The 24442-nt window shown below is 41.3% G+C and overlaps 1 protein-coding gene across 2 annotated transcripts in view; it reads right to left on the reverse strand.

The window, feature by feature from the left end:
• The window catches only part of COPG1 (COPI coat complex subunit gamma 1), a 40341-nt gene extending 22517 nt beyond the window's left edge, over positions 1-17824 (reverse strand). For both annotated transcript variants that reach the window (XM_042452108.1, XM_042452106.1), the window contains exons 1-12: positions 17632-17824; positions 10055-10107; positions 9870-9950; positions 9095-9166; positions 7900-7979; positions 6475-6550; positions 5671-5763; positions 4267-4353; positions 3991-4148; positions 2597-2730; positions 1493-1560; positions 14-202 (exon numbers count right to left, since the gene is read on the reverse strand). In XM_042452108.1, the coding sequence (XP_042308042.1) occupies positions 14-202; positions 1493-1560; positions 2597-2730; positions 3991-4148; positions 4267-4353; positions 5671-5763; positions 6475-6550; positions 7900-7979; positions 9095-9166; positions 9870-9950; positions 10055-10107; positions 17632-17668 (1128 nt within the window). In that variant the 5' untranslated portion in view covers positions 17669-17824. The remainder of the gene's footprint in view (positions 1-13; positions 203-1492; positions 1561-2596; positions 2731-3990; positions 4149-4266; positions 4354-5670; positions 5764-6474; positions 6551-7899; positions 7980-9094; positions 9167-9869; positions 9951-10054; positions 10108-17631) is intronic.
• Between the last annotated feature and the right edge of the window lie 6618 nt (positions 17825-24442).

Consider the following 24442-nt stretch of genomic DNA (forward strand, 5'->3'; position numbering starts at 1 on the left):
ATTCTTTCCATACCTTGAACTCATCTGAGATTTCAGACATGAAGGTGGAGATCTGCTTCATGAGCCGGTCAATGCTGCTCTCACTGCCAGTTTTCAAGAGAGTTGTGATGGCCAGGGTAGCAATGCTGCGGTTGGAGTCCGTCACCAGGTTCTCCAAGTCAAGGTTGCAGGCAGTCACAGCAGATGGGTGCTTCATAGCAACCTAGTGGACAGAAACAAAAAGCAGACTACCTAGACTACAGTGCCAAAACCAATGTGCAAAGAGAGATGCACAGGAATAGCTTATGTTCTTTATGCTCATTCCTCTCCCTAGATAATGCTCCCAGAGTTGGGATGCTTCCAGACTGACATCCATCCTTTAGCATTACCAGCAAAATTGTATCAAACAGATTTTTATTGTTAAGAAAAAAAGATGGATACAGTGGCAGCAAAATGTAGGATGTGTACAAGCCAAAAACCTCATCTGGAGACTCCATAAAATCAGTTAGCCTCAGAGGCTCAAAGATATTTCCTAGGTCTGAGCATTTTTGGGTCACAGACCCCACTGAGATTGTAATGAAAGCTACTGCCTCCCTCCTGGAAAAATACACTTAAATATAATGTTCAAAGCAAACTGAAGGTAGAATAATTTTTTCCCCCTTTATACTCAATTCACAGGCCCAATGAAGCCCATTAAACCTAATCTATACCTAATAGCCACAAGTTAAGAAACCCTGCTTTAAATGCTTTGGGCTACAACTCCCATAGTGCCTTGTCATTAACCTATATTGAATGTGGCTGATGACAGTTGTAAGTCTAAACATCTGGAGGCCAAAGACTAAGCTTTGGTATTCCAAGCATCAGTCCTGCTGAACCACTGCCATACATTATGCCCCAGTCAAGTGAGCCAACCAACTCAATCACAGTTTTCACATTATTATTATTATTATTATTATTATTATTATTATTATTATTATTATTATTATTATTATACAGTACATTATTTATATAGCGCTGTAGATTTACACAGCGCTGTACATCCAATCAATAAAATAGACAAAAAGAAACTTGCCTATGGTGTAAATTCTACAAAATAATAATAAAATACATATAAAATAATACATAATAATAGATGATAGGAATTGGTAAAATAAGCAGGCAACAAATTAAAAACATCAAATATGAAATATCAAACGTCAAATAACAATCACACGATGCCTGGGAACGCTTCCCTGAACAGTATAGTCTTCAACTCAGTTTTGAAACTGGTTAAAGAAGTGAGGATCTGTGCTTGTTGGGGAAGGAGGTTCCAGGAGCGAGGGGCAGCAAGTGAAAAGGGATTATTTTGGGACGGGGCAGTGGAAATCCTAGGCTGAGACAGCAGACCTTGACTACCATAACGGAGGGCACAGGTGGGAAGGGAAGAAGAAAGAAGCTCAGATAAATAAGGAAGAGCCAGCCCATGCAGGACTTCAAAAGTCAACAACAGAAGCTTATAATATATACTTCTTACCTTGTTGAGAGTTCGAACAGCTGCATAACGAAGTGCGGCTTTGGGTGAGCTGCAGAACAATTGCAACACTGTAGAAAATATCAGTTTTGTTAGAAACAGAGCTAATACCTGGCAACGCTAAAACTATTCATGTTCACTGTAACAGCCTGAATAAAAGATAAGGTACTGGAGAAAGTGGAGGCCAGGAAATCTGCAGAAGGCAAAAGTTTACTTCATTTATACAGAGGACTAGAGGAACTCCCTAGTCTATTTTTAAAAAAATATTTCTGTTGTCTATCACAAGTCAACATATCCAGACAGTTTAGAGCCTTAGTTTATGTACTGCTTCTCCTTAAGAGGGAATGTGCCCGCTAAATATTATTAAAATTTATCTTTCATTATCCCTAGCCAAGCACAGCCAGTGGTTTGGGATGATAGATTTGCACTCCAGCAAGGTTGGAATGGCCACACATTCCCCATCCCTGCTCTAAACTTTCAAAGAAAAAGCAGCGCTGCTTTCAGGATATGCTTAAAGCAGCATATAATGCACCTGCATATGACAAAGGTGCACTGTATAAGCCTTCATAAATCTTGCTGATATTCTCACTGAAGCCTCTCTCCCCTTTCACTGCTTAAACTGGATCTTTCTTCCTTTTAGAATGCCATTTCTTTTTGCTATCATCAGTAAAGCAAGTGCATTCTTATTTCAGGTATCTACTCTTCTCTAGAAATGGAATGTACCATCATGAGCAAAATGTTCACCTGTTACTCCACTGATACTGCTCTGCAGTACAGGCCTGTTCCAGAATATACAGCAAGACTTCAAAATCCTTGGCAACTTTGTAATAACTATAGCACATGCATATTTTCTCTTGATAGGAAGGCTTTTAATATTACAATCAGTAAACCCAACCAGCAAGACATCAAACCAACCAATGAGTCCCAACAACTATACCAGGGGTAGGAACAATGTAGCCCTCCAATGTTGTTGGACTGTAACTCCTAGCATTCTTCATCACTTGGGTATATTGCGTAGGGCTTCTCTGTGTTGCAGTTTTCCAACATCTGGAGGGCTGCATGATTCATACCCCCCTGATTAAAGCATGCAAAAAAGAAAGTAATTACCAGACACAGCAGGAGCCAGTTCTTTGGCTGTACAACCAGGCAGGTTAACAATGGCAGATGCAGCTTCATAGACCACCATCTCATGCTTGTTCCTTAAGCAACTCTCGATGAAATCAAACAAGGGACTATCATGGCTAGGACAGTACAAAAGAAGAGTTAAGTTCATTGGATGCCAACGATGTTTGCATCCACACTGCAGAAATAATGCTGTTTGGCATTGCTTTAACTGCCACTGCTCAGTGCTATGGAATTCTGAGATTAGTAGTTTTGTCAGATATTTACCCTTCTCTTTCAGACAGCCCTGGTGTCGCAAAGAACTATAAACCCCTGAATTCCATAGGATGGAGCCATGTCAGTTAAAGTGGAGTCAAACTGGATTATTTCTGCAGTACAGATAAAGCCTATATGATGTAGAACATGATGAGCTGCCATTGAAAGAGGAAACTGATTCTTTTGAGAAGTGTGTGGTGCCTGAAGTGATTCTGACATTCCACCTTTCAATGGTCATGGAATATTCCAACCTATGGCTACACACCACCACCCAACTTCAGTGTCTCTGTTGTCCTGCATATACCTTTATCATCCCTTTCCCTGGTGTGTTTTTTAAATTTATTTGCAGCCCCAAGTAATAATAACAGTAGGTGCGGTACAAACCGCCTGCAAAAGGTGGACTAGAGCCCCTCTTTGCTGTGCAGCATTACTGCAGCAACCAAATAGCACGGTACTGCTGTACAGCAAAAAAAGAGTGCACAGAAGCAGCTCCAGTTTCTGCACAGCTGCAATGCCACAAGCGCCATAGGACAGCACAGTGACATCGCAGCTTGCCATGTCATTTGGACGCAGCGCAGCTGCGATGTCACCGACGCATGTGACATGTAGGCAGGATCGCACAACCATGGCAGCCCCCACATGTACTAGGGCTCAGCAGCGTGCAGTTGGTGCGTACTACCAAGCCCTAGTTTTGGCCCCAGGCTGGCGCAAAGCACCAGTGTGTATCAGGCCAGTAGTTCCACCATTTGTAAGTATGGACTTCTTGATTCCTAGAAACTGTGTAGCCATCATGGAGCCACTCAGAACTGTCTAAACAGTAACACCACTGAGGGAAAACAAAATTCTTTGGAGTTGATGACACTATCCTTAACATTTTCATCACACAGCTAGATAAATTTCTAGGAAAAGAAAGAGCCATTATTTCTAAATAGTAGGGCTAAAAGAGTAGGCTGTAAAAGGCAAACGGGCCACAAGTGAAACAGCACCAGGCTTGTGGGAAAATGTCCTAGCCCTGTCAAAAATCCAGTTTTTCTCCACAAAATAAACAAATAAAAAATAAAACCAGAGAAAACTTGGTCCAGCGCTCCACAGAAAGATTTCCTGAGACGTAAAATTGTCCTTACCCTCCTGCCTCTTCCTCTAAGAGTTTGCTGGCTACCCGGATCATCATGCAGTAGGCAAAGGGTGACTTCAAGCCATGGCGCATGAACTTGTTCAGCATTTTGTTGACAGCCAAGCGGTCATTCTTGCGCACATGATACAGCAAGCCAAGAGCATGATACTGGAAGGAGCAGGCAAAGGAAGCAATGATGTTAACATCATATTGACATCTTTACCACACTGAGACACAGCTAAAACCTAGCACCATGATGAATACAATGTGACCTTAAGATTCTTACTTGAACCATGATATTGTCACTTGAAGCTGCTTCCTGGGCTTCATTCACCCAACGTTTTACCACATCAAAACTGGTCTTCAGAAGGTGCTGTGAAAGAGGAAAACCATCGAGTATAGACCACTGTACAGCAAGTAAAATTCATTCCAGGTGAGGCAAAGATTATGTCCAGAAAAGTTTAGAACAAGCTTTGGGTTCTGTGCACTGTACTACAGACAAAACTGTCGAAGTCTTGTTGACACTCTCCTTTTTCCACTTTCATGTCCATTCCATGCAGATTTTATTTTTGATGGGAAGAAGTTTTTCTGTGTTTTTCTGTATTTTTTTTCACATGGATGTATTCCTAGTCAAATGCCCCATTGACTATGTTTGTGTGCATGCTGTCAGAAATACATTTGGAGTTTTCCAGATGCAAATTGCATCCAGTTCTATTGTTCAGTCCAGGAGGAACAGGATTTTTGGTAAATCAATTTTTAAAAGATAGAGTCTGAAAATGTTACTTTGTTGAGCAATTCCCAGCTGGGGGACTTATAGTCCAACAAAGTAACTTTTAACAACTCTGAAAAGAACTTGATGGAGCAAATATTTCACACACCTCTAACTGCAATACATCAGTATTACTGTACTATTCCTATATCTCTACATATATACAACAGATTCTTCCAAAAATGGAACAATGGCCTACCTTGGGACCCAGAGTGGCTCCTTCTTTCTGGGACCTTTGAATGTGATCTCTAGCCATATCCTTTAGCTTTTCCATCTCATAAATGTATAAACTGTTACTACAGATGAGTGGCCAATGTACAACTCATCTCTTTTTTTTCTTTTTAATTTTTTAAAAAAATTATTACACAATTCATAAAATATCATAAATGAACATATATCTGTACATATATTAGTATTATAATATTACAGTTATTTAGATCTTTAAAAGAATAGATGAATAAATTAAAACTTAACTTCAGCTTCCAAATAAATTTAAGTATAGGTATATCTTCTTTTGTATTATCTACCTATTTCAAACGCATCTATCCTTAAATTCTGACTTCTCCTCTAACCTAATTGCATTTTCTATGGTGTTTAATCTATTTCCATTTACTTGTCTCATTTTTTTTCATTGCTTTTTTCTGTTTTTGTTTTGTCCTCATTATTTATATAACCCCCCACGCCCAATTGTAACTCTGAGTACAATAAATCTAACAGTTGGTGCTTTATAAATCTGGCCATATAACCTTCCAATACTTCTTGACTTTTGACCATTCTTCTTTAGTTTTTTTAATGATTTATCTTTGACACAGTGAATAATCTTATCCACTTGCATCATATCCACTAACTTTACTAGCCATTCTTCTGCATGTACTACTCATCTCTTAACATGGTTAAGTGACCCTCAATGGGCTTACACACCAAAGATGACACGAGGGCTGAACTGGATACACTGGGCACCTTGTCAACAATTGCCTGCTTCATGTAGCGCTCAACGGCCTGCAGCATTGTAGTCTGAGGGAAAGGGAAAACAAGAGAAGCTATATAAGAACAAAGAATGGGAGTATTGAGATAGGAACAGAGCATGCATATGTGAGAGAGAATGAATAGTTCTTCACAGTAGAGATATTTATAAGCTGATCAAACCACATCAGAAGGAAAAGTGCAAAATCTGCCAATGACAAGACTTTAAAAATGGCAAATACAATTTGATAACTGTGTATTTGTTAAGACAAGAAGCCTGTATTCCTTTACTTTACATGAACTGCATTCAACCAGTAAATGTAACTAGAAAGCTGGCATCTTTACATATAGTAGGTTAAATAAGGAAAAATATGGCTGCCTCACAAGATTATGGTGGGTGTGGAAAGCTGAGTGAAATATATATATTCCACAGGAGCATACATAGATGACACATCACCCCTCTCAAGATCTTTCAGTATCATATAATAATTTGTTCTGTGATCAAGTCATCTGAACCCATGATAGGGTTGCCTCAGGGTTGTCATAAGTTGGAAACGACTTGAAGGCACACAGCAAAACAACTGGTTTAGAGTTTTACTCTAGTTTTAAGATAAATGTTTTGTTTGACTGTGAAGTTCCCCCCCCCCCTTCCCCAAGGTCCAATAAAATAATAACTTAAGAAAAATTGAGAAGAGTGCAGAAAAAACAACCAGGATAACAGTAAGAAAGGGATCCAGCCAGATGGAAACAGTAGGCACTTACATCTGTTATCTGGCAAAGAGCTCGCACAGCAGGGCCTCTATAATTGTCATCCTTTCCAGTCATATCTTTGGTTAAACTGGATAAAAAATGGAAGTAATATTTTAGTATTTCACACTTAATACTGTACTTTCACAAAAGGTTTCAAAAGCTTTACCCCCCCCCCAAATAGCAGCAAGATTTCCAAAGTTACCTAAGCATCCTCTACATCAAAGGTCAGTAAACTGCCTTAACAGTGGATCTCACTCTCTCCTTATGTAAGTATATAGATGTAGATAAGTATGAATACAGACAGATATTGAAGAAGCAGGAGGCATTTCTTGCAGACCCCCACACAATTGCTGTTTGATGTGAAGTCAAAGGCTTTCAAGGCTGGAATCCCTAGTTTTTTGTGGGGTTTTAACATGTGAATCACTTCCTCTCAACCAAGAGTCACACAATACACACACACACACACACACACACACACACACACTCCACTCACCCCCGTGCCAGCATTCTCTGAAGATGCCAGCCACAGATGCTGGTGAAACATCAGGAATAAACTCTTCCAGAACACGGGCACATAGCCTGAAAACCCTACAAAAAATCACTGCTTACAAGTTTAAAAGTAATTTTAATTTGTAAGATGCCTTGAGTCCCAGTTTTGGGGTAAAGGCAATGTATAAATAAAGTGGACAACATCAACAACAGATCCTGACAGACTGCTAGATTTTCAGCTGCTGCACTTCAATAATCTGTGGAAAAGGAGAATTTTGTCTGAGCAAACATGCTCTTCGTCTTCATCATCATACACTCTGGCCCATATTCTATGGTCCAAAACACATTGCAGATATAATCCAGTTTAAGACAGTTTCAATTGCTCTTGCTCAGTGCTAGGGAATTCTTCAAACTGTAGTTTGGAAAAACTTGCTAGCACAATTAAATTTTGTAATGGACAAATGAAACCAGACACATTGCAAGAGGACTGGATACTTTTTATTATCTCTGTATATAACCAACCGCATCGATTCAACTTTCCAGACTCACATGCCATCTTCTGGAAAGACATCTTACAAATGGACATGGCATCCTTGCTAACTCCTGAAAGGGCTTACTTAATGGACCCTACTGAACAATAATTGTTGACCAATTCCACATCCTTTAGCTTCGTTTTGTTTTGTTCTGGTTCTTTTATTGCACTATGCCGATGTTATGTAATGTTACCTTGAGGAGATTTTAAAATTTAATTAAAAATAAATGGAGAAAACAAATTGGAAGCTTCTTATTAATTTCCACAGAATGAGGTTGTAAAATTATGAAGGTGGAAAGAGAAGAATCGAAGATTCATCCCATGCCTGTCTGCAAGTTTAAAAGGATCTCACTGGAAAAAACATACACAACATGAAAAGAAATAACCACTAGGATTAAAATTCAGAAAAGAATCACCTGCTAGTTACTATGATGACATCCTCAGAAAGGCTGGACATCTCTTTGATGGTGAGGTAACACATTCTGCGGAGAGTTGGCTGCCATGAAGAATAAAGAACAGTGTTAAGATGCACAAATATTGACAGCACACCAAGTCAGGTCATCACCTCACACTCTGCTATGGGATCTGTCAGAACATCTTCATCATACTTTGGAGACTGCAACTGAATTATAAAGAAAAAACCACCACAGACACATAAATAATCTCAGAACCATAATAGTAGGAAGTAATATTTATTTTATTTATTCTTTCTTTATTTATGGTATTTATACCCCGCCCTTCAACCCTAAAGGCTATCATAGAATGTGGTGATGAAATGAAATGAAAATGATACCTGCAACCAAAACTGGAAGGACAAACTGTACCTATTCATTTTGAGCTGACTTTTTCTATGGTGTTATATATATATTTGGTGGTGTTGTATGCATGTTGACTTTTTGCAATAGCTTATACTTCATGTATGTTTTTCTTCTTGGTGTATATAATGGAATTTTGACATTCTTTATACTGTTTTTGTATAGATTACAGATATTATTTTTATTTCAATACCACTGTTTTTGTATTGGTTACATATATTATTTTTATTTCATTCTTTATATCCTACCATTATGTTCTGAGATTTTAGTTGAGACCCTTCCCTGTTGTTTCTGGGACATATTTTCAGCAGATGAAAGAGGAGTGTCAGTTAGACCTTTTGGGAGCAGGGCATGGTGCTTTGGCCTTCTAGTCCCAACTTTGCCAAAATGGTCTTCATGCAAAACATTTTGTTGATCCAGAGCTTGGAAAAGTTACTTGTTTGGCTTATAGCCTCCAGAATTCCCTAGCTTGCTTTCCCATTTTGAGAGCTGAAGTCCAAAAAAAGCAACTTTTCTACACTCTTGCTGCTTACCTGGTCTGCATCCATGGCTCAATGCTAGGGAAATCTGGGAATTATGGTCATTACCTGGTCTGCATTCATGGCTCAATGCTAGGGAATTCTGGTCATTTGTTTGCCACAACAAACGACCATCCCCAGAATTCCCTAGCACTGAGCTATAGCACTTAAAGTGGGGTCAAACCAGATTATTTCTCCAGTGTGGATGCAGCCCAAGTCTGTACAATATGCATAGTGCTCCATTTCCCTATGTAGATGTACACAAGCAAAGGGCTTACATCATTGGACTGGAACAGCTTTGTCATTGCAAAGAAGGATTCAGTGGCTTCCATCACGCCAAGGTGTTCCCCCTGAAATGGGAAGAACAATCAACATTTGCTAGCCACAGTACCTGAAGCTTGAATAAATCACATTTCCTATTGCTGCAGAAAGCACAGCAGCTAGGGCTTTTCCACCCTCCCAAGAGCTCCCCCCTTTAAGCAACAGAGGAAAGCTCACGTTGAGTACACTTTAGCTGAGAGCAAAGGTCAGCAAGGACCAATTAGTTCTCCATGAGGAGTCACTTTCAGAACATCCTCAGACCACATGGGAGCCCTATGATGCTAGCACACAGCTGTTTCACTATCCAGCCAGCCCAGGGGGGCAAGCCAGAAAGAATGAAGTACAGTGGTACCTCGGGATACGAAATACCCAGGTTACGAAATTTCCGGGATACGAAAAAATCCCATTGGAAATAATTGTTCCGGGTTACGAATTTATTTCGGGTTACGAAAAAATTTTTTGGTGCTTTTCGGCGCTTTTTCACACGAAACGCGGCTTTTCCCCATTAGCGCCTATGGCAATTCGGCTTACGAAGGCTTTTCGGGTTACGAAAGCGGCCGCGGAACGAATTAATTTCGTAACCCGAGGGAGCAGTGTAATTGCAACCAAGTCACAATTTGCAGCCAGAAGAGGCTTTGTTTGATGCATGCAGTCCCCTTGAAAAGTAGACCAGTTTTGGTTTTGCCTTAGGATAAAGCCATTATAAAAGTAAAAAGGCTTTCTCATGATTACCTGGTTTATGAGATACAAAATCTTGGTGAGAATATGAGCACATTTCCGAGGGTTTATAGGTGTCTCGTTGAACACTCGAGCCTAGAATCAGAAAATGAGGAGTCAGGAATATGTCAGTATTAAATATTTATTTATTTATAGTGCAGAGAGTGAGGGAGGAGGATTGGGATAATGACAGCACTTACTTCTTGCAGCACTGCACTTTTTTCCAAGTGCTGGAACGGATTGGAACCGCCACCTGAGACATAAGATTGATTATTTCAGTTATGACCAAGAAATTTCAATACAACAAAAGGAAACAGCTGGAATAGGTGGGAAATTGTTTTCTTTTCAATTTGCCTGTTTAATAGGATCAAGTATCAGAAGAAAAGCTATCAGATACAGCTAAGATTAGAGTGACCAAAACAGAAGAAATTCAGGATACTTTGCAACTGCAGTATTGCAGATTCATCTCCAGAGAGAATTGAACCAAAAGGTGAGAAAAAGGTATTTATCAGTGAATGACACCAGACCCACACAACATTGGTTCAATCTTGTTCCATGGCTAAATATCAGCAACAAAATTGTGTTTAGGCTTGGGTCCCATATCCAAGATATCTCATTATGTATATGCAAATACCATTATAGTCAACTATAATTCGACCTTATGTATAAGTTGAGGATGTTGTGGCCTGTGTGCTGCGCCCATAACCCTTGTTGGGACCTATGGAAATGACGCGCAGTGTCCACCACGACCACCTGCAGAGTTCAACCACGTTGACAGGACGCCGAGAAGAAGGAATCTGTGAAGATGTCTTCAACTAATAATGACTCTTACAAATCTTCACTCTAAACGAGGGTTTTAATCTTCCTTTGCAGTATTTACAGTATAGATATACACAGTGTATTGGACATCCGTCTCTAATACACACTATTTACACCAACCAACAATAACATAACCTTTGAGGCAGCCACATTAACACACAACCATCTCACTGCCTCTCAGTAACAGACACAGCCCACCCTGAGGCACCAACTGTCTCTCTCAGTCTCAGTGACAGTTGAGAACTGACAGTTGACAGTTGCATCAACATTCCGATGATGCCCTGTTTGAATGCTGACACATTAGCTGCCACTGGAGCTGTAAATTATCTGCACAACAGCTCCCCCCTAGTGGCCACACCAATGTCATTTCCTGGTTTAGGTGCCAAAATTATGGATTTTGATGTGACCCATGGTTAAGTCAAGGGTAAAACTTAGGGTCATGTAACAAAGGGTGTAAAGGACAAAGCTTGTCCAAGGTCACCCAATACATTTCCATGGCCAAGCAGAGACCTTGGTTTCCAGAGTCATAGGCTGTGTCTGCACTGCAGAAATAGTGCAGGTTGATACCGCTTTAACTGCCATGGCTCAATATTATGGAACACTGAGACTTATAGTACAGTGCACCCTTCCCGTATGCAGGGGATCCGTTCTGGACTCCCCCATGCGTAAAGGAAATACCGTGTATGATCGAGCCCCATTGAAAACAATGGTGCTCGTGCCTGCGGTGCATATGCTGAAAGCCATGTATGGCGCACCCACATATGATGTGGGCACACTGTATTTAGCTTTCTCTGTCAGAGAGCTCTGGTGTCACAACAAGTTACAAATCCTAGGATTTCAGAGCATGGAGTCATGGAGGATTAAGACAAATTAAGATGGATCTCTTCCAGCAGGCCTTCCCAGACTAGGTTAGATCCATTAGATCCATTAGACTTGCCTCCCCCCCCCCCTTTGCTGACACCTCTATTGCTACCGACACCAAAATTGTTTGATACCATCACCCCCGTCCCCCCCTCCTCTAGAGGAAGATTCATTTCTTCCGCTAATCTGCCCAAAATTTTAATGTATTTCTATTGGATAGTTTTAAATTTTATAATGTTTAAACTCTTTTGATGATCACTGTTTTTATGATTGGGGGAGGGGAGGGGTTTTGTAGTTTTTTAAATTGTAATTTTTAATTGTTTGATGTTTTGTTTGTACTGTTGGAATCTGCTTTGATTCCTTTGTGAAAAAGTGGAATAATAATAATAATAATAATAATAATAATAATGGCAGATGCAGCCATAGTCTAACACTCAAATCACTACACCACACTGACTCCTTAAAAGGAACTATCCAAGGTGCTAAAGATAGTTTGGAGATGGCACTCAGCATCTAGGATAGCTCCTTTAAAGTTTGGTCTGTATCTGAGGCTGGATTTATCACTCCACTGACATGTAAATACCACCAGCTGCCACTGTTTGCTGGGTAAATTCTTCTTTAGCCTACTTCTCATGCTGTATCCCCCCCCCCCCCCCCCCAAAAAAAATTATTAAAAAAAAAAAAATTTTTTTCGCTTTTTTTTTTTTTTTTTTTGCTGCAATAGCAGAGTTAGTGAAAGTCAAGAGAACAACACTCTATAAGTTAAACTGAGAAGTCGCACCAAAAGGCAAAAAGACAGTGGACAAAACACACAGAGAGACAGGCAGCCCACTACAGAGACTACATTCTTGAAATCCTCAAAGAACAAGGTCTAACAATGTCTAAGAACAATGTCTAACTAATTAACTTCTTATCTGAGAAGAATGACAGCTAATACATTTAAGGATAGCAAATAACACATATTGGAAGTTTGGAACTCTTATAATTTGCCCTATGTAAGATACTAGATACTAACAGCTTGGATACTAACATCAGACAACCAGAGGCAATGCTGTTTCCCAGCTCTGAATATTCCTGAAGATGGAAACACTCCATATGGGAATTTCATAATGTTAATTTTTTCCCTAATCCCCCAGCCACTCTGGCCAGGTAAATGTGTATAGTATTATAGTCATATGCATACAATAGCTGGTTTCACCTAGATTGGACCCAATGCATAAATTACTGAATGACAGAACAAGAATGGTGACTGCAGTCAGGAAATAGGAAGAACACTGGGAGTGGGAAGGTCAGCTATGAAGGAACTAGAAAAACTACTGAAGAGTAAAGAAACACAATTGAGCACAAAAGTTAGAATTGTCCAGGCCATCGTATACCCCATCACTATGTATGGATGTGAGAGCTGGATAGTAAAGCAAAAAGACAAAAGGAAAATCAACTCATTTGAGATGTGGTGCTGGAAAAGAATGCTTAGGATACCGTGGACAGCCAAAAAGATAAAAATGGGTCTTGGAACAGAGGTCTCATTAGAAGCCAAGATGATGAAACTGAGACTGATGTACTTCAGCCATATAATGAGAAAGCATGGATCACTGGAAAAGACAATAATGCTTGGAAAGGTATAGGGTAGGAGGAGGAAAGGAAAGGAAGACCAGATGGATCAACTCAATCATGAGATTGCAGGAACTAAGTAGAGAAGTGGAAGACAGGCATTCTTGGTGGTATCTCATCCATAGGGTTGTCATGCATCGAGGTCGACTCAGAGACAGATAACAACAACAACAACAACAACAACAACAACAACAACTCCAACATTTAGTCTAATAGGTCTGCTCTAGCTGGGACTAGCAGTTGGACTGAGGCAATAGTCTATTATTCAGTATTCACAAACCACATAAAGTAGAATATTTACAAATAATTTTAAGTGTAGTTCTAAATATGTTTGCTGATGTGTGCCTTCAAATCATTTCCAGTTTATGACAACCCTATGGCAAACCTATCATGAGGCTTTCTTGGCAAGATTTGTTCAGGGAGGGTTTGCCTTCCGCTGAATCTGAGAGAGTGTAACTTGCCCAAGGTCACCTAGTGGGTTTTCATGACTAAGAAAGGGTTCAAACCATTGTCTTCAGAGGCTCATACCAGTACGCCATGCTGGGTCTACAAAGTATATGCAATTCTTTACAATAGAGTTTACTTCCTATCCCTAGTAATGCCCAGACAGCATTCATTCACCCCTAACTACATTCCGGAATGGTGTTAACAGACCACCAAAAGGTGTTTCGGATGAGTGTTTCAGATAAAGGACTAGTTGAATGGACCTAGAAACAACACTAGAAATAAAGTATACCAAATCTTTCTTATCACTTTTAGCTCCATTTAAAATAAGGTATTTCTCCCCTACAAACCTATCCTTTAGATCAGTGCATGCTGTCACAAAGACTGACTGTTTGAAGCCTATTAACCATTCAAGTTTTTCCTCACTACTTCCTTTTTTCCACACCTGGCTAATACTGTGATTCTCTCTGAAGCTCTTCAAGATCTTCAGTTTAGCCCTGGCACTCTAATTTTGAGTCCTGTTGGCAATTTAGATCTGATCCTAACCAACAGGATGACTTGGTTAATGGGGTGCAAGTGGTGGGATCCTTAGGTGGAAGTGACCATGTTCTCCTGGAGTTTATTATAGAGTGGAAAGGAGAAGCCAGGCATAGTCAGACACACATCCTAGACTTTAGGAGAGTGGATTTCAGTAAACTTAGAGAAGTATTGAGGGTGATACTGTCTTTAGAACTACTAAAAGAGAAGGGAGTTCAGACCGGATGGGAGTTTCTCAAAAGAGAGATACTGAAGGCACAATTTCAAACAGTTCCAGTGAGAAAGAAAAATGGGAGGTGTCTCAAGAAACCAGGATGGATGACTAAGGAACTTTCAACCGAGCTAAGTTTGAAACAGAACATGTATAAGAAATGGAAAAAGGGGGAAATCACAAAAAAGGAATTCAAAGAAATAGCAGGCATATGCAGGGATAAAATCAGAAAAGCTAAAGCGCAGAATGAACTCAGGCTTGCTAGAGAGGTTAAGAACAATAAAAAGGGCTTTTTTGGATATGTCCGCAGCAAAAGGAAGAAGAAGGAAACGGTAGGGCCACTGCGTGGAGAAGATGGCAAAATGCTAACAGAAGACAGAGAAAAGGCAGAATTACTCAACACCTTCTTTGCCTCAGTCTTCTCAGAAAAGGCAAAGGGTGCTCAACCTGAGGATAATGGAGCAGAGGACAGAATAGGGGAAGTTCAGCACAGAATAAGTAAAGAGATAGTAGAGGAACACCTTGTTAATCTAAATGAATATAAGTCTCCAGGACCAGATGAACTACATCCAAGAGTATTAAAAGAACTGGCAAATGTAATATCGGAGCCATTGGCAATAATCTTTGAGAACTCCTGGAGAACAGGAGAAGTCCCAGCCGACTGGAGGAGGGCAAACGTTGTCCCCATCTTCAAAAAGGGGGAAAAAGAGGATCCCAACAATTATCGTCCAGTTAGTCTGACCTCAATACCAGGAAAGATTCTGGAGCAGATCATTAAACAGAGAGTCTGTGAACATCTAGAAAGCAATGCCATAATAAAAAAAAAGTCAACATGGGTTTCAGAGAAACAAGTCATGCCAGACAAATCTAATCTCTTTCTTTGATAAAATTACCAGCTTGGTAGATGAAGGGAATGCTGTGGATATAGTATATCTTGATTTCAGTAAGGCCTTTGACAAGGTTTCCCATGAAATTCTTGCAAACAAGCTTGTAAAATGTGGACTAGACAAGGTAACTGTCACATGGATCTGTAACTGGTTGACCGGCCGAACCCAAAGGATGCTCAACAATGGCTCCTTTTCATCCTGGAGAGAAGTGACCAGTGGGGTTCCACAGGGCTCTGTCCTGGGCCCAGTGCTATTCAACATCTTTATCAATGACCTGGATGACAGAATTGGGAGCATACTTATCAAATTTGCAGATGACACCAAATTAGGGGGAATAGCTAATACCCCAGAGGACAGGATCAAGATTCAAAATGACCTGAATAGACTAGAAAGCTGGGCCAAAGCTAACAAAATGAAATTCAACATGGAGAAATGTAAGGTACTGCACTTAGGGCAGAAAAATAAAATGCACAAATAAAGGATGGGGGACACCTGGCTGAATGAAAGTACATGCGAAAGGGATCTGGGAGTCCAAGAAGACCACAAGTTGAACATGAGTCAACAGTGCGATGTGGCAGCTAAAAAGGCCAATGCATTTTTAGGCTACATCAATAAAAGTGTAGTGTCTAGATCAAGAGAAGTAATAGTGCCACTGTATTCTGCTTTGGTCAAGCCCCACCTGGAATATTGTGTCCAGTTCTGGGCACCACAATTCAAAAAGGACATTGAGAAACAGGAGCGTGTCCAAAGGAGGGCGACTAAAATAGTGAAAGGTCTGGAAACCTTGCCCTATGAGGAACGACTGAGGGAGCTGGGGATGTTTAGCCTGGAGAAGAGAAGGTTAAGGGGTGATATGATAGCCCTGTTTAAATATTTGAAGGGATGTCACATTGAGGAGGGAGCAAGCTTGTTTTCTGATGCTCCAGAGACTAGGACCCAGAGCAGTGGATGCAAGCTGCAGGAAAAGAGATTCCACCTGAACATTAGGAGGAACTTCCTGACAGTAAGGGCTGTCCGATGGTGGAACAAACTCCCTCGGAGTGTAGTGGAGTCTCCTTCTTTGGAGGTCTTTAAGCAGAGGCTGGATGGACATCTGTCGGGGATGCTTTGATTTAGATTTCCTGCATGGCAGAATGGGGTTGGACTGGATGGCCCTTGTGGTCTCTTCCAACTCTATGATTCTGATTCTAACTTTTTAAAATCAACAGTGTTTTTTATAATATGCCTGTTTGTGTTTTCCTCTGTGCTACTTTATTTAACCAGATGGGAATCCTATTATGTTTGAGTCAGATTTTGATTTATTTATTTTTTAACCCTCAGAGAGATTCTGTTATGTAAGATGTTCAAGAAATAAAATGAATGAATAGAAACAGCATTAAATCCAACTGTTAGTCCTAACTAGAATAGAGTCACTGAATCAATCGTAAGTCAATATTTCTGTATGTTCCATTGATTCAATGGACCTGTTCTAACTAGGATTAACAACTGGAGTAAGGCCACCAACTACACCAAAATAATATAAACTTTACGTACTCCCAACCCAGCCTTTATATAGTTTCCAAAGGGGTGATCATGGTACTTGCAGCAAAAATAAGAGTGTACCTTAAAGACTGACTGTGATACATACTGTATGTGTGTGTATTGTTATGACACCTTTCTGCTGAGAGAATATAGCAGCTAACAAGTGTAACTGCAAACAAATTAAACAATAAAATGGAGAGCCAGTATGGTGGTTTAAGCAATAGCCTAGGATTCTGGAGACCAGGGTTCGAATCTCCACTCAGCCATGGAAACCCACTGGGTCACAGTCTCTCAGCCTCAGAGGATGGCAAAGGCAAACCCCCTCTGAACAAACCTTGCCAAGAAAACTATGACAGGCTCGCCTTATCATTATTCCTGTGTGCCTTTATGACATCTCTGATGTACGACGAGCCTAAAGTGACCCAATCATGGAGTTTTCTTGGCAAGATTCCTTCAAGCAAGGTTTGCCATTCCCTTCCTCTGAGGCTGAGAGTGTGCAGTTTGCCCAGGGTGACCCAAAGGGTTTCCATGGCCAAGCAGGGCATTGAACCTTGGTCCCCAGAGTCAAAGTCGAGCCCTCAAACCACTACTCCATGCCTTGGGGTCACCATAAGTCAGAAACAACATAAAGGCACACAAGAAGAAAACCACTGAAGTCATGATAAAAGTCAATAAATGCTTTTAAAAGCCAGTCTGCAGAGAAGTGGGCTGATACTCTTCCTAAAAGCAGCAAGAGTGGGAAGAAACTTGCCAAGGAAACCCCAGATTGGTAGTCAGAGCATGACACTACGCTGCACCCAAGCAAGCCACACTCTCTCAGCCTCATAGGAACGCAGTGACACTCCCCCACCCTCCCTCCCTCCCTCCCTGCTCTGCCAAGACTCACCAGACTCCTCGTCCTTCTTGTCAAACTTCTTCAGCATCCTGTCTTTGGGGATGCAGGGAAGGCGGCGGCGGCGGAGGAGGAGGAGAGCTCAAGTCCCAGGTCAACAGAGAACCCAGCAGGGGCTGAAGAGGAAGGGAGGGGAAGAGCCAGGAGCCCTGGACAGAAGAGCAGCTGATGATGCCTCTCTCCCTCTGCCTGAATCCCTGGAGCTCCACTTCCGGCCCAAGCACCACTTCCTGCCAACATGACAGTTCCTGCTGAGACAGCTCAGCTTGACGGAGGCGCGCAGGCGCACACCTAGGTTGTGAAGCCAGAGGAGGGCTTACGTGGCTGCCAATACTTGGGCGGAGCTACGGGGGAAGGCGCGTGGGAGCTTTGGCCAATAGCAGTGGCGGACAACGGCTGCTCCTCCAATGGTGGGCGGGGCTAGAGGAGTCATCTTCTCTCTACACTCTTAACAAAGCTGCTGTTCCACTTTCACTGCTCTGGCTGACCTCCCGTGGCATTATGGGGCTTGTAGTTTAATGGGCGACATTTAGGATCCTCAGCCAAAAAGCTGTTAGGCCTCACTGAACTACAAACCCCCAGAATGCCACAGGAGGCAGCCAGGGCAGTCAAAGTGCAATGGCAGCACTATATAAGAGTGTAGTGTAGTTGTGTCAGCCATCACAGGGCCATAGAAAGAGAGGCTTGCCAATTTGGGGGGGTGGTGGTGGTTCTGTTGTTGTTGTTGTTGTTTTGTGTGCCTTCAAGTAGTTTCTGGCTCATGGTGACCCCCTAAAGTGACCCTATCCATGGGGTTTTCTTGTCAGGTTTCTTCAGAAGGGGTTTGCTATTGCCATCCCCTGAGGAGGCTGAGAGAGTGTGACTTACCCAAGGTCGCCCAGTGGGTTTACATGCCCAAGCTGGGATTTGAACCCTAGTCCCCAGTGTCCAATGCTCAAAGCACGACGCCACACTGGCTTATATGAGACTAGAGTAGTGTATAGGAATAGAGGTTGAATCAATAATAATAATAATAATAATAATAATAATAATTTATTTATAGCCCACCCAATCACAAGGAATCTGGGCGGGTTACAACAATAAAAACAAAGAGAATAAAATAAAATACAAAAAAATAAATACAATACAATAAAATCCATGGTTTTGTGGGGTGCAGTTTTGTTTTTTTTAAAATGGAAGAAAGAAAGCAGAGGGAGTGGGATATAACTAGCATAGTCTGAAAAGTGTAAGTGCAGTTGTGGGAGCAGTATGGTGTCAGAAAAGAGAACTGTGTACACACATCCCTCCATATTTGCGGCTTCAATATTTGCGGATTTTATTATTCACGGATTGATTAATATGCTCCCTCTAGGAATATCTAGGTGCTCCTCCAGTGCAACTCTATGTTCAGCTTTAAAAGTTGCACTGAAAGGCCTAGAGATTCCTAGAGAGAATGCTCTGCTGGGCCTTTGTATCTCCTCCAGTGCAGTTCTATGCTCAGTGTCTGTTGGACGTTGACCACAGAATTACACTGGAGGGCCTAGAGATTCCTAGAGAGGTATCCTATCAGGTAAAAACATGGTGGTTTTGTTATTTGTGTTTTTCCCATATTCACGGGGGTCTTGTGCCCCTAACCCCTAGCGAATATGGAGGGACATGTGCATATAGTTTACGTTAGAAAAACCAAGGCCATATCTATGCTGTAGAATTAATGTTATTGCACTAAGTAATTTCCAAATTTTGGAAAGCAAAGTGGAAGCAGCACTCAGAGAAACTGGAAATAATAAATCACCAGGAACAAGCAACATCCCAATTGAACTGCTTCAATCTATGCTGACATAATCAATTCCAATGTTAACCAAAATATCCCAACAAATATGGAAAACAAAACAGTGGCCAACAGATTGGAAAAAAGCAATACACATCCTCATCCACTAAAAAGGAGACACAAATGACTGCAGTAACTGTAGGACCACTGCATTAATTTCCTCTCAAGCAAAATTCTGCTCAAAATTCTGCAGCATAGACTCCAATCATACATGGAGAGAGAAATCCCAGAGGTCCAAGTTCAGTAAAGGAAGAGACACTAGGGACCATGTTGCAAACATGTGGTGGCTAATGAAGTGCACCAGCAAATTCCAGGAAAAAAATCAGCATGTGCTTTATAGATTATAGCAAGGCCTTTGACTGCATAGATCATGAAAAGCTATGGATAGCTTTTAAAGAAATGGATGTGCCACTAAATTTGATGGTCCTGATGAGGAATCTGTACTTAGAACTAGAGGCGACTGTAACAACAGAATACGGAGGAACAGAATGGGTCCCAATAGGCAAAGGAGTCAGGCAAGGGTGCATTCTTTTACCCTATCTTTTTCAACTTGTATGCATAAAATATCATATGTAGAGAGCAGATTTAGACATGGAAGAAAGAGGACTGAAGATAGGAGGAAGGAGCATCAACAATCTAAGATTACATGTTGATGACAGTTAAGAAAATAGACAAGAAGAAAATCAACTCATTTGAGATGTGGTTGGAGAAGAGCACTGAGGATACCTTAGATGGCCAGACTGTGTCCAGAGGAGGGCGACCAAAATGGTGAAGGGTCTGGAAGTCATGCCTTTATGAGGAGAGACTTAGGGAGCTGGGGGTGTTTAGCCTAGAGAAGAGACGGTTAAGAGGTGATATGATAGCCTTGTTTAACTATTTGAAGGGGTGTCATACTGAGGAGGGAGCAAGTTTGTTTTCTGCTGCTCCAGAGACTAGGACATGGAAAAATGGATGCAAGCTCCAGGAAAAGAGATTCCACCTCAACATTAGGAGGAACTTCCTGACAGTAAGGGCTGTTCGACAGTGGAACAAACTCCCTCGGAGTGTAGTGGAATCTCCCTCCTTGGAGGTCTTTAAACAGAGGCTGGATGGCCATCTGTCGGGGGGTGCTTTGATTCTGTGTTCCTGCATGGCAGAATGGGGTTGGACTAGATGGCCCTTGGGGTCTCTTCCAGTCTATGATTCTATATGATTCTAAAAAGGCAAACAAATCCATCCTGGAACAGATTGAGCCTGAAATCTCCCAGGAAGCCAGGATGACTAAATTTAGGCTGTTATATTTCAGCCCCATCATGAGAAGGCACATTACCAAAGTCAATGATGCTGGGGAAGGTGGAGAGAAGTAGAAAGAGAGAAAGACCACATGCCAGATAGATAAGCTCAGTCAGGAAGACTATGGGCCTGAGCCTGCAAGATCTGAGCAGAGAGGTAGAGGATTGGGAGGAGGGGCTTGGAGACGTCTCATTCACAGGGTTGTCATGAGTGGAGGTCAACTCGAAGGCAGCCACCAACAGCAGCAAACAAAATAAAACAAATAAACTTAGGCGACATCCACACTGCAGAAAGCAATCTAATTCGGCACCAATTTAACTGCCCTGGCTGTGGAATTCTGGGATTTGTAGTTTTGTGAGATATTTTTCCTTCTCTCTGAGAGATCTCTGGTGCCATGACAAACTATAAATCCCAGGATTCCATGGCATTTTCTTGGCAAGATTTGTTCAGAGGAGGTTTGCCGTTGCCTTCCCCTGAGGCTGAGAGCATGTGACTTGCCCATGGACAAACTGGGAATCAAAGCCTGGTCTCCAGAGTCATAGCCCAACACTCAGACCATTATGTCTCACTGGCTCTAGTCTCACCCTCCAATAGCACTTGAACTGAGCACAGCAACATCTTGACAAAATGTGGTCCTGTGACTAACATCACATTTTTTTCCCTGTATGATTTTTTTAAGCACCTTTGTCTGATGAAGAAACTAATGGAGCTTCAAAACATGCAACATATATTTTTGTGCATTTTGCTTGGCTCAGTAAAGGTATAGCTGTTTTGTGGATTTTGGATGTTATTGTACTTTTCTACATGGACAACATGGCTACCCCTGGACATTTTTACTTTTTAATTGATCTTACAACACAATTCATTGGCTGCATTTTCAGGTAAAAATTTCCCAAGTGAAAGGGGGGGAAATTCCTGCTCGTTCTGATAAAATTTCCCTTTTAAAGGTTGTCACCTATCTTTTCTGATAAGATTTAATGCTTTGTAAACTTGATTAATGGGCAAAAATCCAACAGGCAGGTGGTATCCTGTCATTTCATTTGTGGACTTCTCTTGTAAAACATTGTCCTTTCTAAAGTAGGAGATATGGCCACCTTAGAAGTTTCCTCCTTTCATTCTGTTCTTGCTTTGAGAGAAGCAATGCAGTTTCCTGACCGGTGTGGCCTTTGAACCAGGCCTAGGGAAAGTAGCTCTCCAGAATGTCAGTGGACTGCCACTCCCATCCTCACTACCTAGGACAGATGGGAATTGCACTCTGCAACATCTGGAGGGCCACATGTTACACAGCCCTCCTGTAAGCATCACTTGACACCAGCTCTGGCTGTAAAATGTCATAGAGCTCATTACAGACTCTTTTTGCTGGAGTTAATGATATTTGTCTACAAAGAAATCATTTTGACAACACAGGACCAGACTGTAATGAAAATGACATTACAACCAGATATGACTAGATTAGCAGTTTGCAGACTTAGGTCCCTGGATGTTGCTGGACTTCAGCTCCTGGAGGCCTCAGCCAACATGGCTAAAGTCAGAAATGAGTTGAAGGCACACAGCAGCAACAAAAAAGTCCAACATATATGGGAACCCATATTGGAATCCTGATCTACCTGTCACCAGAGTGTGTTGTAGCTTGCGAGTGAATAACAAAAACCTATGTCCTAGTCCTAAATGGGCTACAATCCGAAATGGGCTCCAGCAGCCTTCCTTAACCTGATGTCCTCCAGATGTGTAGCTGGCTATGGTGACTTAAGAATTATTGTAACTGTAGTCTAACTTGTATGGAGGGCACCAGGCTGGAGAAGGCTCAACTATTGGATAGCTAGGCCCATGATCAATCCCTGCTATAGAATGAATATTGGGGAGTAGTCTACCTTATTCCTCAAATGATACAAAAATTATCCCAGCAGTTCAGAAGAGTGTTATCTCCCTGACAACAAGGCAGAAGAGAAACCACAGTGTTTGCTGTCAGAAGAATTGAAAGTTGCACTCCAAGAGTTTTAACTACATATGCTTACCAAATTTGCACTACAACTGCTGGGAGCATATGTTCAGGAGCATGCTGTAAAGACGCTAATCAGCAGGAGAGTACAAATATTGACTGTATCATAGAAAACCCGGAAGAATGTTTTATCACTGGCTTTCTTTTAAACTGTGGTATTTTTACCACTTTATAGACTGCATTATCATTGCTGTTGCTGCCGTATGTTTTAAAATATGGAATGCTGGTATGCTAATTAAACCTCCCTGTTGTATATTGCAGAGGATTTAATCCCTGCTTAAAATCAACAAACAAGCCAGAAGATAGTTCAAAAGATCCTGCAATGCTGCTCTCCTCCGTACTGGGACTAAACACAAAGAAAGGTGTACCTACTGTAGCCGAATTGATCCTCGAAGAACATGTTAATGCCTGTGGTGAGCTCCAGCGAGTGTAAGGAGAGTCGTCTTTTACCTTCACCTGCACGGCACAAGTGGCCCGTGAACTTTGTACCAAGCTGCCAGCCACTCTTATCTCAATGTACTTACCAAAGGCACTGGCGTCAGGGTCCAGCAATGAAAGGTGACACTTCAGATCTTTGCTAGCTTTGCAGTCAATTAAAAGGCAGTCTCTCTGGAAGAGGGTGCCTTAAATCATGACTCAGACAAGTAGTCAGAAGTAGAAAGTCAGACTGATTACACATGAAAGTTGACCAATATCTGTGGCTTATTTTTAAGGTGGACTATATCCGTCAAAGAAGTCGCTCAGATTTATTATGTTCAGGTATATCTCAGTTAACAAAGTAGATGTGTTCCTAGACATTGCTTCTTTAAGCAATGAATCCACCTTGAATTCCATTCTGGGATAAAGGCAGGATATACATCCTTGAAATAAATAAATAAAATAAACAAACCAGATAAAGTTTGGTACCAGAAGCAGAAATAACATGGAAAGAATGGAGATGGATAACTACACCACAACAAAATAAGAGCAGTTCAACATGTTTTAGGAAACTTTTTATTCAAAACTAACAATATGGATACGAGATGAAACATCTAGGTCAGGAAAGACTTGCACAAGTAAACAAAATCTTTTTGAGCCTTTGGGAGAGCACTTGCATGCGTCTTCCAAAATGCATCCAGGGATGATTTTTTTTCTTTTAGCAGCTTCCACTTTCCCTATGATTTACATTTTGGTGGCCAAACTTACAGAACTATGTAGGTTTTTTTCCCCCTCAACATGGTAGTGTAGTTGGTGAGATAAGTTTATCTGCTCTCCCCCTTTTCTCCATTTTACTGTTCCCACATGCTCAGTATGGGATTCAGAAGGTAACTGTTGTTGCCTTGCTTGTTGTAGGCAGACACATGCATCTGTAGTAGGATCGGCTAGAACAGAGCCCCATTCTTTCACAGCTCAAACTTTATTGCATTGTTTACTGTAGACATATTGCTGCAGTCTAACCTGGAAGTCTGTGTTTTTCCAGTTCTCCTTCACTATCTTTCCAAAGCTGAAAAAATAGCCAGACAGAGGATGACAGACAGATAGAACATCTTTGTCAAGAGGATTTGTTAACTGTATATCTATGCTCACAATTGAAACTAATTCCATAAGTGCTTCTGTTTATAAACAACTTCTTGTTGTGTGCTTTCAAGTCGTTTCCAACTTATGGCGACCCTATCATGGTGTTTTCTGGGCATGTTTCTTCAGAGGGTGTGACTTGGCTAAGGTGACCCAGTGGGCTTTCATGGCAG

Source organism: Sceloporus undulatus, chromosome 2 (genome assembly GCF_019175285.1).
Source record: "Sceloporus undulatus isolate JIND9_A2432 ecotype Alabama chromosome 2, SceUnd_v1.1, whole genome shotgun sequence".
In the NCBI taxonomy this organism is placed as follows: Eukaryota; Metazoa; Chordata; class Lepidosauria; order Squamata; family Phrynosomatidae; genus Sceloporus; species Sceloporus undulatus.